This window comes from Scleropages formosus, chromosome 5 (genome assembly GCF_900964775.1).
Source record: "Scleropages formosus chromosome 5, fSclFor1.1, whole genome shotgun sequence".
Lineage (NCBI taxonomy): Eukaryota > Metazoa > Chordata > Actinopteri > Osteoglossiformes > Osteoglossidae > Scleropages > Scleropages formosus.
The window spans coordinates 9,953,312-9,967,248 of record NC_041810.1 but is presented as its reverse complement, the minus strand read 5'-3'; the positions used below and the strand labels follow the sequence as shown (position 1 = coordinate 9,967,248).

At 40.4% G+C, this 13,937-nt stretch overlaps 1 protein-coding gene across 1 annotated transcript in view; it reads right to left on the bottom strand.

Moving 5' to 3' along the window:
- Nucleotides 1-13,937, bottom strand: part of LOC114910506 (antigen WC1.1-like) — a 64,888-nt gene that overhangs the window by 33,192 nt on the left and 17,759 nt on the right. The window contains exons 13-21 of the mRNA XM_029251886.1: nt 13,056-13,358; nt 12,105-12,390; nt 11,853-11,998; nt 11,099-11,416; nt 10,215-10,244; nt 10,069-10,110; nt 9,827-9,958; nt 9,596-9,694; nt 7,764-7,835 (exon numbers count right to left, since the gene is read on the bottom strand). Of these exons, the coding sequence (XP_029107719.1) occupies nt 7,764-7,835; nt 9,596-9,694; nt 9,827-9,958; nt 10,069-10,110; nt 10,215-10,244; nt 11,099-11,416; nt 11,853-11,998; nt 12,105-12,390; nt 13,056-13,358 (1,428 nt within the window). The remainder of the gene's footprint in view (nt 1-7,763; nt 7,836-9,595; nt 9,695-9,826; nt 9,959-10,068; nt 10,111-10,214; nt 10,245-11,098; nt 11,417-11,852; nt 11,999-12,104; nt 12,391-13,055; nt 13,359-13,937) is intronic.

Sequence of the window (13,937 nt, the reverse complement as noted above, 5' to 3'; positions counted from 1 at the left end):
CTCGTCGTGTGGTTTCTGAGCTCCCGTTGCACGTTTAGTGGAAAGAAAGTTATTAATAGTTGTAGCATTATAATTTTTCATTTGCAACTATGATCTCATTGTGAGATATGTGGCATGAACCCATAACTAAGAAAAACTACGTTGTTTTTTTGAAAATTAGCAGCACTTAAGCACCTGAAGATGTTTACACTTAGGCCTTTATTAATTCATTTCGAAGACACTTTTCACCAAACTTTGGTCCAAAGTGATATACAACTCAGTGAAATGGAAAAAAGAAAAAGTTTGTTTACATTCAATGGACACTTTAGAAAAAATCCATATATTTGACTCCTAATCACATTCCTAAGAATTTTTTTTTTTAATAAACATTTACGTTACTGGAGTAGCTGTGTGAAGATTTGTCCATTGTGTAACTGTTGCTGTATTTCTCAAACCAGTGATTATAAAAAACATCCTTTTAGAAATTTATGCAATTCTCCACAGCTAGAATGAAACTCACATTGTTCTTCCTGAATCTGGGGCTTCACAGTCGGCTGTAGCCCCTTGTCCAGCAGCCACATCGGCGTAGGCTGTACAGAGACGGCTGAGAAGCAGGACACCTCCGTATTTAAACCACATTCTCCAGTCGCCCTTTTTAAAGTTGGGACCCGTCAGCACCCATGATGGTAGCGGAAAGTACAGTTTCAGGAGCATCTGCAGAATCACTAGAATCAGAAGTGTATATTAGACCAGGATCTGATTACTGGGACGGTCATGGGGTTTGGTTTGTACCTCTGTGTAGTGTCTTTAGTCCAAATGAGACACAGACTGGGTCTTTAATGTGACAACTTCATTAGAATAGTATTAATGGTATAACCCCTCATGCGTGAAGCACAACACAACACATTGTCACACCTTTCAAAGGATCCTTTTCTGCACTCGTGTTCTGATCATCAGTGTCTTTACCTCTGGGAAGACTGATGGATGTGATCACTGTAAATTTCTTTTTGTTGATTAGCATTTACGAGGGAAGAGAAAGAGCAAAGTTAAACCCTGCGAGTGGAAAATATACCTCATGTCCTAACCGGATAACCAGAACCCTTCACAGTGGGGATCAAAGATTCAAGTTTATACACTAAATGATGCAGCACAAGTTGTTTTTCACTTGTAAAAGTGTGTTCTCTGTTCTTCTTCTTTCTCTCCACTGTCTTCTTGTACTTCCAAGTTCAGGTTAGAGCTACAAGATGGTCAAAGACCCAGAATCTACAGTATCTGACCCCATCTACCTACATCTCAGCAAGAACATGCAAATCCTCCATCTCTTGCTACCTTCTAATCCCATGTCCTAAGGTTCCAGAATCAAAAACCTGCCACTTCTCAGTCTTGTCCTGGTTGTCATGGAACAAAGGCCTCCTGCAACTCCGAACTGTCGTGTCCAAATGAGAAATACTGTAATGTCCGAAAATGGTCCAAAAGTACAATGACCGCATATGTGAAGTGTATTTATAAGTGCACAGTGCAAACTGTAAAGTAGAGCTGAAACAATGAACACGGGACAAGGAGACACACAGTGTATTGTCACAAAGGTGACAAGTGACACACACATGTGTGAGTAGAACTAGAACAAGGAGGTACGATGATATTCTGGACTTGACCTCTGGACCTGGACAGGAGCACAAAAGACAGTATAAGACGGGACAGACACTCAGGACTGGAACAGAAACACCTACGGACAGGAACAGACTGGGAGTAAAAAACGGCCCTGGATTTTCCCCCAAATAGGCTCCACCAAACTACAGACAGCCGCTATTATCTCACAATATTACAGCAGTCGATGTATCGCATTTATGGCAAAAAACATCACAAAACCCATGGTGACTGAAATAAACTTATTATTGTATGAACTAAAATACTTGGAATCTACATAAAAAGAGCAGAATGCAAAAATGTATAATATGACATATAATGATTAACATAAACCTAGAATCTAGAAACCTGAAACAACAGAACTATTCTACAATTTGAGTATTCATATGTCTGTGTGTGTGTCCCTGAATAAGCAAATGAATACAGATAAGTTGATTTCATATAAGTCTCAGTATAACATCTGTCACTTAATATTAAACCAATCCTAAATTACTTTTATATTACTTATATATTCTTAGAAATTCTTAGAACACTTTGAATGTTATGGAAAGCAAACACATTGTTTTAGGTTTATTTTCAAACAAAATAGTTGTCTGCGTGATGTTATCTCAATCTTGGGGAGAATTATAGCCTATGTTTTGCTATAATTTCAGCTGTAGATAATGTGAGAACACCTGATTGTGCAAACTGACATGTAGCACTATAAGTTAAATTCTGTTTCTTTTGATGTGAGTTCATGACCAGTTCGTGGGCAATTTAAAACGGGATGAATGGGTGTGAATTTGGATATTGGCTGGGTTAGCCTACATGCCACGGTCAAAATAATATCGTTTTGGCGTCTACTGTTGCCACGCAACGACAAAAGTCATGCTGCAGCCAAGCTGAGTGAGAGTGATCACGTGTGCACAAACTATTTGCAAACTCGTTCATTCTCATGTTACATGTTAATCGGAGCAATCAACTTAGGCTACTTCATCTACTCTAGTTTTTAACTCAGTAGCAATGTAACCCGTTGTAGAATCGCTGCTGTCTCGTTATGAATGAATGGAATATTCACGTCACACAATGCGGAGTGATAAATAGCAGTGAACGTTCAGACTAGCAGGGATGTCCTGGGATTTTACTATAGTGCTGTTCATAGGCTACATGCTCTGTAGTGAGAGAGGCGGACAAAGGTAACCTGATTTAATTGTCCTGACAGGCGACTCACCAGAACCATTGGCTCAGGATCAACTGCTGCTGTCTCTCCGTCATCAGGCTCAGGATTAGGGCTACTGCTGCCTGCAGTTGCACTGCTGCTGGCAACACTATTGCCAAACATCTCTGTTATTTTTTTTACATTGTGTAGCATCGGTCTCTAAGGACTTCGCTTTTTTTCTTTTAGCTTCTCCCAACCGCCTTTATCTTCACGTCTTTTGCTTGCCATCATGAGCGCACTCTCCTTTGCGCCGGTTTCGGTTTATTATAAGAAAAAAAGATTGCATTAGCGCCGCCTTTTGTCAGCTGTCAACATCGCTTAATCTGACACTTTTTCTTTGATGATGAACCAGCCAGGCCGACGGCCGTCGGACGGACGGCCGCTCTGGACTTGGGAAACAGATGGATAACTAAGGTCACAGAACCGCTTGTCCCAGACGGGGTCACAGGGAACTGGAGCCTACCCGGCAACACAGGGCGTAAGGCCGGAGGGGGAGGGGACACACCCAGGACGGGACGCCAGTCCGTCGCAAGGCACCCCAAGCAGGACTTAAACCCCAGACCCACTGAAAAACAAGACCCGGTCCAACCCACTGCGCCACCACACCCCTACTTGAGCACCATATAGGAGGAAAACAGAATATGATGTTATAATCCTGTTTTGCACCTCAGTCATTTGTTAAATGAAAATGTAAATGTCCACTTGGGCCACAACACACAAACACTCTTGGATCCAGGTGTCTGTTAAAATTTCAATGTGTACATAACTCAAGAGTCCCTTTTACCATGTCAGTCAAAAAAAGCTGAATAATACATACGCCCATCCACTTTTCAGTACAAACTTCAGATTAAGCCATAATGAAGAGCAATGCTCTGCAACATTTCCACGCATCTATTATCAAGAACCAATTGTCCAAATCAGGTGCACAGTTTCTGTAGCCGATCCCAAAAACAGGGCATAAGGAAGAAAACAACCCCTGATGTGATGCCTCTAGACGATGGAGTAACACTTTCATTTATTTTTATTGAATTCAAAACTACTTTAAAATTAAAACTCATTTAAAATTACCAAAAAAAGTATAGCAAGATCTCTACAAACTCCCATGACCAATTCTGAACATAAACATGCATCTTGGTTAAAGCTGCAGAAAATAAAAACACCTCCTCAGACTTCTTGTGTTAACATTTTTATTAATTTTGGCCTGCGCTAAAATAAATGCAAAAGGAGTGAAAATAAGGATACATTCTCTTCACAAATCACTATCCAGTGAAAACTGCCATCCAATGCAGCATCTTGCAGCCGTTTTCTGGCACTGATATCGAGAACACCAGACAGGAGTAATAAACATGGTAAAACTGCAGGAGCCCACAGAGTAAAAGCCACTTTAACGCCCATTGTGTTTCTACACATTCTGTGTACATTTTTTATCATCTAACAGCACAAAGCAAAAACGCAGGTCGTTACTGCTCAGAAATGTTAGAAAATAGTGCGCAAAATCTGAGCAAAATACATACATAAAATGGGCAACACTTGCAACCTCAAAAAAAAGAGATAATTTCAGTGTTCATAACACACAGTAGCAGTGTATCGGGAATTTCTACATGAATACTGAGAATTCACATTTATGGCCTATGCTGTTAATTGTTTAAATGTCTCAGCACTCTGTAAATTTAACAGTCTTTTACATCTTATGAAATCTGCACAAAAATCACAGTTTCATATTTAATGAGCACTGGATAAATTTCATCAAAGACATAAAGTACAAAAGGGGCTGTGGTGGTGTGGTGGTGCAATGGGTTGGACTGGGTCCTGCTCTCTGGTGGATCTGGGGTTCAAGTACTGCTTGGGGTGCATTGTGACGGACTGGCAGCTCGTTCTGGGTGTGTCCCCTCCTGGTGTGCCTTTTGTCCTGTGTTGCCAGGTTAGGCTCCAGTTTCCCGCGACCCCATATGAGACAAGCGGTTTCAGATAATGTGTGTGTAGTACAAACTTGACTATATTAATTACCCGTATGCTACAAAATTTTTGCCGTGAAAATCTTTTGGCATGTCTAATTTTAAATCACAATCATTACATTCTTAGACAAGACCTTTAACGTGTATGAAGCACTAAAAGAATGAACAGACTCAGAACTGGTCCACTATGGCTTTAGTTTCAATATACAGGTAGTCCCCCGATTTACGATGGGGTTACGTTCTGTGAAACCATCATAAGTCGAAAATGGATTTAATACACTGAACCTCCCAAACATCACAGGTTTCTACTGAATGTCTGTGGCCAGCTTACCATCGTAAAGTCGAAAAAACTGTAAGTCAAACCATTGTAAATCAGGGACCACCTGTATACTTTCACACTCACAAGAAAAGCACAAGAGAGTAAAAAGAAATTTAAATTTGCATGTGTTTTATTAGAATAGTTTCTGAAAATTTAATTCTTGTTGAAAAATAAAAATTAAGCATCTAAAGTTACTGTGTTACCAGCTACTTTAGAAGCATCAGATCTTAATGAGCCTCTTGGTTTGAAGCTTTGGGCAGAAGGACCTTCAGACTCAGACTGTGCTGTCAGTCACAGAGAGATTCCAGAACTGCAGACGATCCTCCGTCTCCCACATCATCATAGTCAGTGTGGTCAGGATCAGGGGGTCCCTCACCAGGGGTCACAGTGGTTAACGCTTCTTCTTCTGCAGGGACACAGTAGGAGACACAGTGACACACATCCTTGTACACATCAGAGGTAGTGCTCAAGTGAATAGACTGTGATTTGAAATTTTTCAAAAATAATTACTGAATTAAAAAGTACTTGTTGAAAAATTTAAAGTAAAAAGTACCACAAAAGTAAAACATTTTAAGTACCAAAAATAATGCTGGTAACATATCAAGAGCCATTTCTGTTCCCACAGTCCAGATGCTTAAGTTAAATTATTAAAATAAAAGCGACCCAAATCATTCAGGAAGAATTTTAAACAAGCTCATAAAATTTTCCCATAAGAGAAGGAAAACATTTACATTTACTCATTCAGCAGATGCTTTTCTCCAAAAGAGACTTCCAACGTAACACCATGTAGTACGTAGTGTTTTACCCACACCTTATTCACCAAGGTCACTTACACTGCTAGATACACTACTTCCAATGAGTCACTCATCCACACAGCAGTGAAACACACTTTCTCTCAGTCACTCACACACACTATGGGTCACTTTTTAGCAGTCAATAGTCCACCTGAACAGCATGTCTTTGGACTGTGGGAGGAACCTGGAGAACCCAGAGGAAACCTACTCAGACATGAGGAGAACATTGAAACTCCACACAGACTGAGTCAGATGAGAATCTACGCCTGAACATCCAGCGATGTGAGGTGGCAGTGATACCCACTGCAGCAACATGTCATCCCATTTTTAACTTTTTAAATAAGATTTTTTTTAGTTGCTTCTACCACCACTTCTGAACTTGAGTGAACTGGGTTGTCAGAGAAGGTGGGACCAAAGTAGGGAATAAACTGGCTGGTCAAGAATAAACTAAACTGAAATCCACAGAGGAGAGCTGACAGTTAGGAGAAAATACTACAGTACTGGGTTTGTGCTACAAAAGACAAATGGATTTAAAAAGTTAAAACAGTAAATGAAAAACTTAAAAGAGGGTGATAGAAATGTAGAAAAGTAAAATGATTTGCTTTCTTTTCAAATGTACTTGTGAAAAAGTTAAAAAAAAAAATTTCTCTTAAAAGCACACTTTTTTTAATAGGAAGATAGTAATGAGAGAAATTCACATCACTTGTGTGTACAGAGAAACTCACCTGGTAAAAAATGTCGACTCTGTTCTACAGCCACAGCATCATCATAGTCCTCCGCTGTGTCTTCTGTCCCCATCAGTCCTGAACGTGGAACAGAGAAGCCACTTGGTTCGTTAAGGATATTAAATGTAACACATTTCGAAAGTGGTGAGATACTTTTATATTAAAAGAAGTTCAGTTCTGTCAAAACTCGTATAACTATCATGATATTATTATCACATAATATAAATATTAATTAACATTAACTGAACTGGTTTTTCATTTGGAAAGCATGTTTTCAGAACCATTTGTCCCATATGGGGTCACGGAGCCTAACCCGGAAACACAGGGCATAAAGCCGGAGGGGGAGAAGACACACCCAGGACAGGACACCAGTCCATCGCAAAGCACCCCAAACGGGACTCGAACCCCAGACCCACTGGAAAGCAAGATGGTGGTTCAACCCACTGCGCCACCACATCCCCCGTTTGGAAAACTTGTTGATGTAATTAATAAATCATACATTCTGGACAGGACATGAAGGATCAATTCAGTCTGTTATGAACAAATCTCCACTGCGACAAAATGATAAAAATATTCATACATTTAATCCTATTTAATACATAAATTAATTACATTTGAACCTCGAAAGAGAAAAACTGCTTATTTCTAATTGCAGTTTTAGTGTCACTTCCATTCATTTTTTCTTAACTGCTGTTCTCAAAAAATTCACTCTAGACTGAATTCTTACTTTGTTAATATAGAGCAGAATCTTTTATGATAATGACAGATTATGTTTGCAGATTATTCACTGATATTAGTGATACCCTGGAATGACCTGCAGCCCCCAACGGAAACCCACCAGCACTCCTCTCCAGAGGAAAAGTATCGTCATAGTATTCTTTCTTCTCATCTGTCCCTGAGAGTAATAAAGAATGAAAAATGTATGTTTTTTTTAATTATAATTACAATATTCTGAAATAAAACACAAAAAGACAATACATGAAAGCAACATGTGAACACAGAACATAATTAAAAGGAATTATGCTCAGATGGTATCAGTCGGACTGTCAGTAATAGTTCCAGTTTAACTAGAGAACACACACACACACACACACACACACACACACACACACACACACACACACACACACACAACAAGCCCCCTACCTGAGAGGGGGTCTCCCTCACTGTCCTCCACATCTTCGTACCCAGAGGGCACATCCTCAGACAGGACACTTCCTGTGAAGGAGACACACACTCAGTCCTGTCCTCAGAGAGAAGATACATGAAGTTCTCTCTGCTGATGCCTCACACACTGAGAGAAGACAGGATGTGTGAGGTTCGAGCAGCTACCGCCCACACCCAGGAACGCTAACTGACACTCTTATCACCAACATCCTCTTCCTCCCTATTGGCTGCTGTCTCTCATCTGGACCGTTTACAGCACTGCAGCTGCGAGCTCCTCGTGTGGTTTCTCAGCTCCCATCACATGGTTACAGATGGAAGCCTAACAGTTTTTCATACCTGCCAGACTAATTTTTATCTACAGAAGGTATCATCTCATTGAGAGACATTTGAAATATGCACATGTAACCGTTGGAAAATTGTGGTTTTCTGCAAATTTCTGCAGTTTTTTTTGTAAATATACATTTACATTCATTCATTTAGCAGACGCTTTTCTCCAAAGCGATGCACATCTTATAGAAAATACAATTTGTGCATTGCATTAGCAGAAAGAGACATAGCTGCAGATGTGTGGCTCTTAAGCACAGTTAGTTTCTTTCCTTCACCATATGCAGCGACGTTCATCACAGTAATAGCTGCATAAAACTTCACCAGGAGATGGTAAATGCATTACCATATTAAATATGGTAAATGCACTACCATGACCTTATAGTATGGGTATCTTTTCACCAGTATCCCTTTATATACATTAGATGTTCAAGTTTATAATCGTGAACTGACAAAAGCTGAATTTCTAAACTGTGAAAGATTCCCAAGTACACTGGATCCTCAACTTACAAGCACTATTCAGTCTGTTAGTCTGCTTGTAACTCAATTTGTTTGTAACTCCAAGGTCTCTGTTATAAATCCTGGTGAAGAACGCCTGAGGTTCCCCTTCCTTGAGCGCTCCTACTGCACTCCTTACATGTGCTCTACAGTCAGGACTCTATATAAAAGAGGAAGTTGACTGTAGAACCACTTTGTACAATGTTGTTTATGTGGCACTACTCATAGTTTTCTCGATTGTCTCAGTTCTAAACAGCAAAACTGCTCCCACTTGTTTGTCCTTTCCTGTGTCTTTTGTCTAAAGATCTACAGGTAAAAACTGGTTAAAGTCACTTTTACCATTAAATCATAATCAACTGGAGTTATATAATATGGATGTCCCACCATTTGTTCACAGGTGAGGTTCTTTAAATACCTCAGATAAAGGAATAAAAAATGAACATGTTCTATGTCTCTCCATCCTCCCGATATTCCAGTGGCCTTCAGGGTCTTTCAGAAATAAAAATTAGGTTGTGAGGTTGGTTGCATTATGATTTTGTTATGTTTTATTAACTTTGTATTATGTTACAGTTAAAACTAAAGTAAAATCACTGAAAATAAAGGTATTTTTTCTTCCCAGCCTCCTATAGCTTATCACAAAAGGATTTGCAATGTTTAACTTCTAGGCACTTCTCAAGTTTTTTCATATTCTGTTCACTCTCAATAAAAGCTTATTAATTGTGACAAACCCCCAAGACTTTAATCTTTAAAAATTCCTAAATCAAACATTCCTAAGCCCTTACAGCCACTGTATGTTTTGTCCTTTTTAAGAGTATCTGTATGGACCAAAACTACATTTAGTAATATTCCATGGTAACTTCCTACCTGAATAATGAATAATGAATGAGTCATTGTTAAAGTACAACATTTTGCCAAAAGTTGTGAATAATGTATAATTTCTGTTAGCTACCTTCTTTCCAAATATGAAGAGGACAATAAGATGTTGTCACCTTTTCTGGGGTTTCTGTACGTCTCTCCTCTGGTCAAGTTGTACTCTATCTCTTCATAAATGGCCTCATGCAGAGGGGTGAGACCCCCCTGATACAGGGCTGTAGGGGTGGAAACACAGACAGAGTAAAATCATTTCGTTCTACCAAAAGCCCTTAAAAGGCCAGATCTGTCCAAATGAACTATGCTGCTTGTGTATGAAAGATCATGTAATCAGCAGTGTCCTTCTGTACCTCTCTTCAGAACCCTGTTCTGGTACAACTGTCCAGCCAGAAGCACCAGCAGTAGGAAGAGCAGAGCCCCCAGCACCAGGAACACCACAAGAGGGATGGACAAGGGTGTTTGGCGTGGTGCTTTGGTAACATCTGAAGGAGTAACATAGAGAGAGTTGCATAATATATTCCTGATCCAGAGCACAGAAAGTATGTAATTCATCTGCCCACTGTCAACATGCACAAAAAGTAAGTGAAAATACCTGGTCTTGCTGAGGTTTTAGTTGTGGATGTTCCTGGAATTTCTGAAAGAAATTATTTGGTGGGTACATATAATTATACATGTAGTAGGTATGATTAAGTCACCCAAATGTACACTGAGAATAGTTACACAGAAATTTTACTCCACCTGTAGTAGACGTAAATTCAGAAGATATGCCTGAAAAATTGAAACAAAATCAGTTTAAAATGAACATTTTGATTAAACAAATTTGGATTTTTTTTGCCTCCCAAAAGCTGAGCAGCACAAGACATGTACATTGATTGTTTTAGCAGATGCTTTTCAGTCTGTAAAAATTAACTGAAATGAAAGCAATGTAAAATGTGGGATTTAACTGATGTTTTTATCTAATCTGCTTTAATACGTTACACAAAACTCCCTACTTCCTCATGGTGGGAGGAAACCAGCGTATCCAGAGGAAACCCTCACGATCACTGAGAGAACATGCCAACTCCAGGGAGACAGCTGGGATCAAATCCACTTCAATTCTCACAAAATTAGTGTAATGAGACACCAGTCCTACCGACGTGGCCACCATGCTATACAAACCAGAGACCAGAACCACCATGTGGTCTTCATTACACTATAAATACAATATAAATGCAGAAATATATATATATATATATATATATATATATATATATATACACATCATCACACACATCATTTGAACAGCTTGTCCCATACAGGGTCGCGGGGAGCTAGAGCCTAACCCGGCAACACAGGGCGTAAAGCTGGAGGGGGAGGGGACACACCCAGGACAGGACGCCAGTCCGGCACAAGGCAGCCCAAGCGAGACTTGGGCCTCAGACCCACTGGAGAGCAGGACTCGGTCCAACCCACTGCGCCCCCTTCCAATTTAATCATTAACAATGAAACCCCAGACACAGCAACTTGTAATTATACTTTTGTTTGAAATTTCCCTCATTATATCTTTTACGGATCTTTTTGTTAAACTGTTGAAACGACAGAAATCCATACTGAGAGAAATGAAGCTCCACAGCAATTCTCACCTTCACAGGTAACACCAGCATCCTCTTTGTGAGAGCAGGAGGTCCTGTGGTCCTGAAGAGAGTGAGGACAGTCCCACAGGTGGCGCTCACTGCCCCAGCACTTTACCTCATTCAGCCAAATTGGACCGTTTCCTCTCCCAAAGGCAGCATTCCCATGAGCCTTCAGTGCTGCCCCACAGCCCAGCTGTCTGCAGACCACCTGGGCATCATTTATGTCCCATAAGTCATCACAGATGGTCCCCCAGGAGCCCTCATACCACAGCTCCACCCTCCCTGAGCACATCCTGTTGCCCCCCTGCAGTCTCAGGGGCAGGTAGCCTAGAGGGTAAATAAAGACTGTGACTGACCACAAAGCAGCAAGATACTCTGACAAAGAATGACATACTGGACAAGTCTGAACTGAATGTACTCTGGAACATAGTTTCCCGTCGTTAATTTTAATCTAATATGTATATGTAATATGTATGTAATGTTAATAAGTATATTCTGAAACTAGAGCAAATGGGAAGCCTCGTCAGAACCACAAAACCACAGTTCTTTCAGATATGAACATTGGACTTCCACACAGTCTTTGCAGATCGTTAATTAAGTCATCAGCAGTCATAATCTCCTGAGTTATGATCAGTTTTGTAGCTCTCTACCAACACCTTTTTATGTAAACCTTGTTGAATCACTAGTGTCAAGACATCTCTAACTGTGATACTGAGATTTTAATAACTAATAAGACAGAAACACCTTTCCGGTTTATACCAACCACTGCTATCGTGTCCATTAACTTCAACTTCACACAGAGTCAGGATGCCGGGTTTTGGGAGGACCACGTTGACATAGCGTCCCATTGTCCAATTACACTGGAAGGAACTGGACTGTCCTGCTGCGATGGAGGGAACCACTGCACATCTGAAATGTGAAATACATTTAAAGTTCTACACATATTAGATTAAATACATTTGATGGTAAAAAGTGTCTCAAAATCCATGCCAGTAAGGATAACAACACTGTGTACAGGGGATTCTGGTTGCCATTGTCATCCAGGGAGTTTCCAACACGAATCTCTGCTCCATTAATTCTCTTCGAGCAGCAGTCCCCTCTGTTGGTGATGGTCACTGAGGTCACAGTGAAAACATCCTGCAGGTCCAGTCTCCACCATGGTTTGGAGTCCTGCTTGGTGTGAGTGCAGGACCCATCTGTATACTTTGTATTTCTGTTTCCATCAATAGCATTGCCAGCAGCACCATAAGAGTCATATTGGGACGACTGAGTTGCCGTTCCCTTCAAAGCCACATTTTTTTCTGGAGAGAGAAGACAGATGGAGAAATTTAATTCCCACCGAGTTATGTGGGTGACTCTATAAATACTGGAAAGTTCTCCAGTCAAAATACCTTTGTCATGTATATTTACTCACACACTTTCAACAGCATTTCTTTCTACGGCAGAGTCACAGTGGTCTGAAACCTATCCCATAAAACTAGTGCGCAAAGCAAGCAGCATACACCCCGAATGGATTTATTGCAGGAACCTTCATATGTATAATTTTAATAATTCATTTTCATGCTCTGAGTAAGTTTTCTCAGAATTGTCCACTGATGAATATTTTTTCAGCTCACACCTTTATCAAATGCAATTTACAGTTTACAATTGCCCAAAGCAATTGTTAACAAACTAACTTTCTTACAATTATTTACCCATTCATTCAGGAGGGTAGTTTTTACCAGAGCAATTCAAGGTAATTCCTCAATGGTATTATAGCAGTAATGGGAACTGAGACATGAAAATGTAAGCTTCTGTTCACAAGGCCATGTCTTTATATTTATATAAAGTGATTTAATGTCAATGTACCGTGCCAGGTGTCTCCTGTTTAAGGGTTAGGTCACTGCAGTGATACATACTTGAATTTATGGAATTAGCAAAACTACAGAACCAAGCCCTGGAAAACAAAGTAACAAAATTATCTTACGTTCACAGGTAATGAGGGCCACTTCACCATCATCACATTTATTCTTTCCCCAGGGAGAGGATGGACACTGACACAGTGTGGAGTCATGTGGGCGACATTTGACAATATCCAGCCAGTTTGGAGCTCCTTTCAGTCGAGATTCTGTATTAGAAACAGTCCTGCTCTTCCCACAGTCGAGTTGCTGACATATTACACTTGCTGTATTGGTCTCCATTTGATTGAAACACACGTTTCCCCAGGTGCCATTGTAGTAAACCTCCACCTGCCCAGAGCAACCTTCAGCCAGTCTCAGATCTTTGTACTCTGCAAGAAATGGACAAGAACTTGATATTAGCAAGAGCACAAGACATCTGTAAGAACCACCACACACCAAATGAGGACACCTGGTGCCAGTCAGGACAGTTTAGTATAAGGCACCAAACCATCGCCTTCCCGCTGGGAAATCTTAATCGAAACAACTCTTCCCTTTGCACTCACTTGTCCTCCGAACTTGCTTCTGTTCTTTGTCCCACCCCTACCTGCTCCCCTGACTGGCTCCACAACTCCCACGGTAAAGACCCACTACTTTGCCCCTTTTGATTACGTCTCCGGATTCTCGACCCCAAATAACGTTCCCCAAACGACCTGACCCTTTGCCTGTCCCTGACTATGATATTTGCCTTGTCCCTCCTGATCGCAGAAAAGACCCTGCTTTGGGTCCACCATCCTGCTTGTCAACTCTCAGTCTTGACAATGTCACATCACCAAAAACTGGAAGAATTGAATTATCCATCTGGATAAACAAATTGCTAACATTATTTAATTCATATTTGAAAATTAAAATTTTTGTAAGAACTAGAGTAGGACCACGAACCATTGCTACATTATATTTTTCTTCGTTAT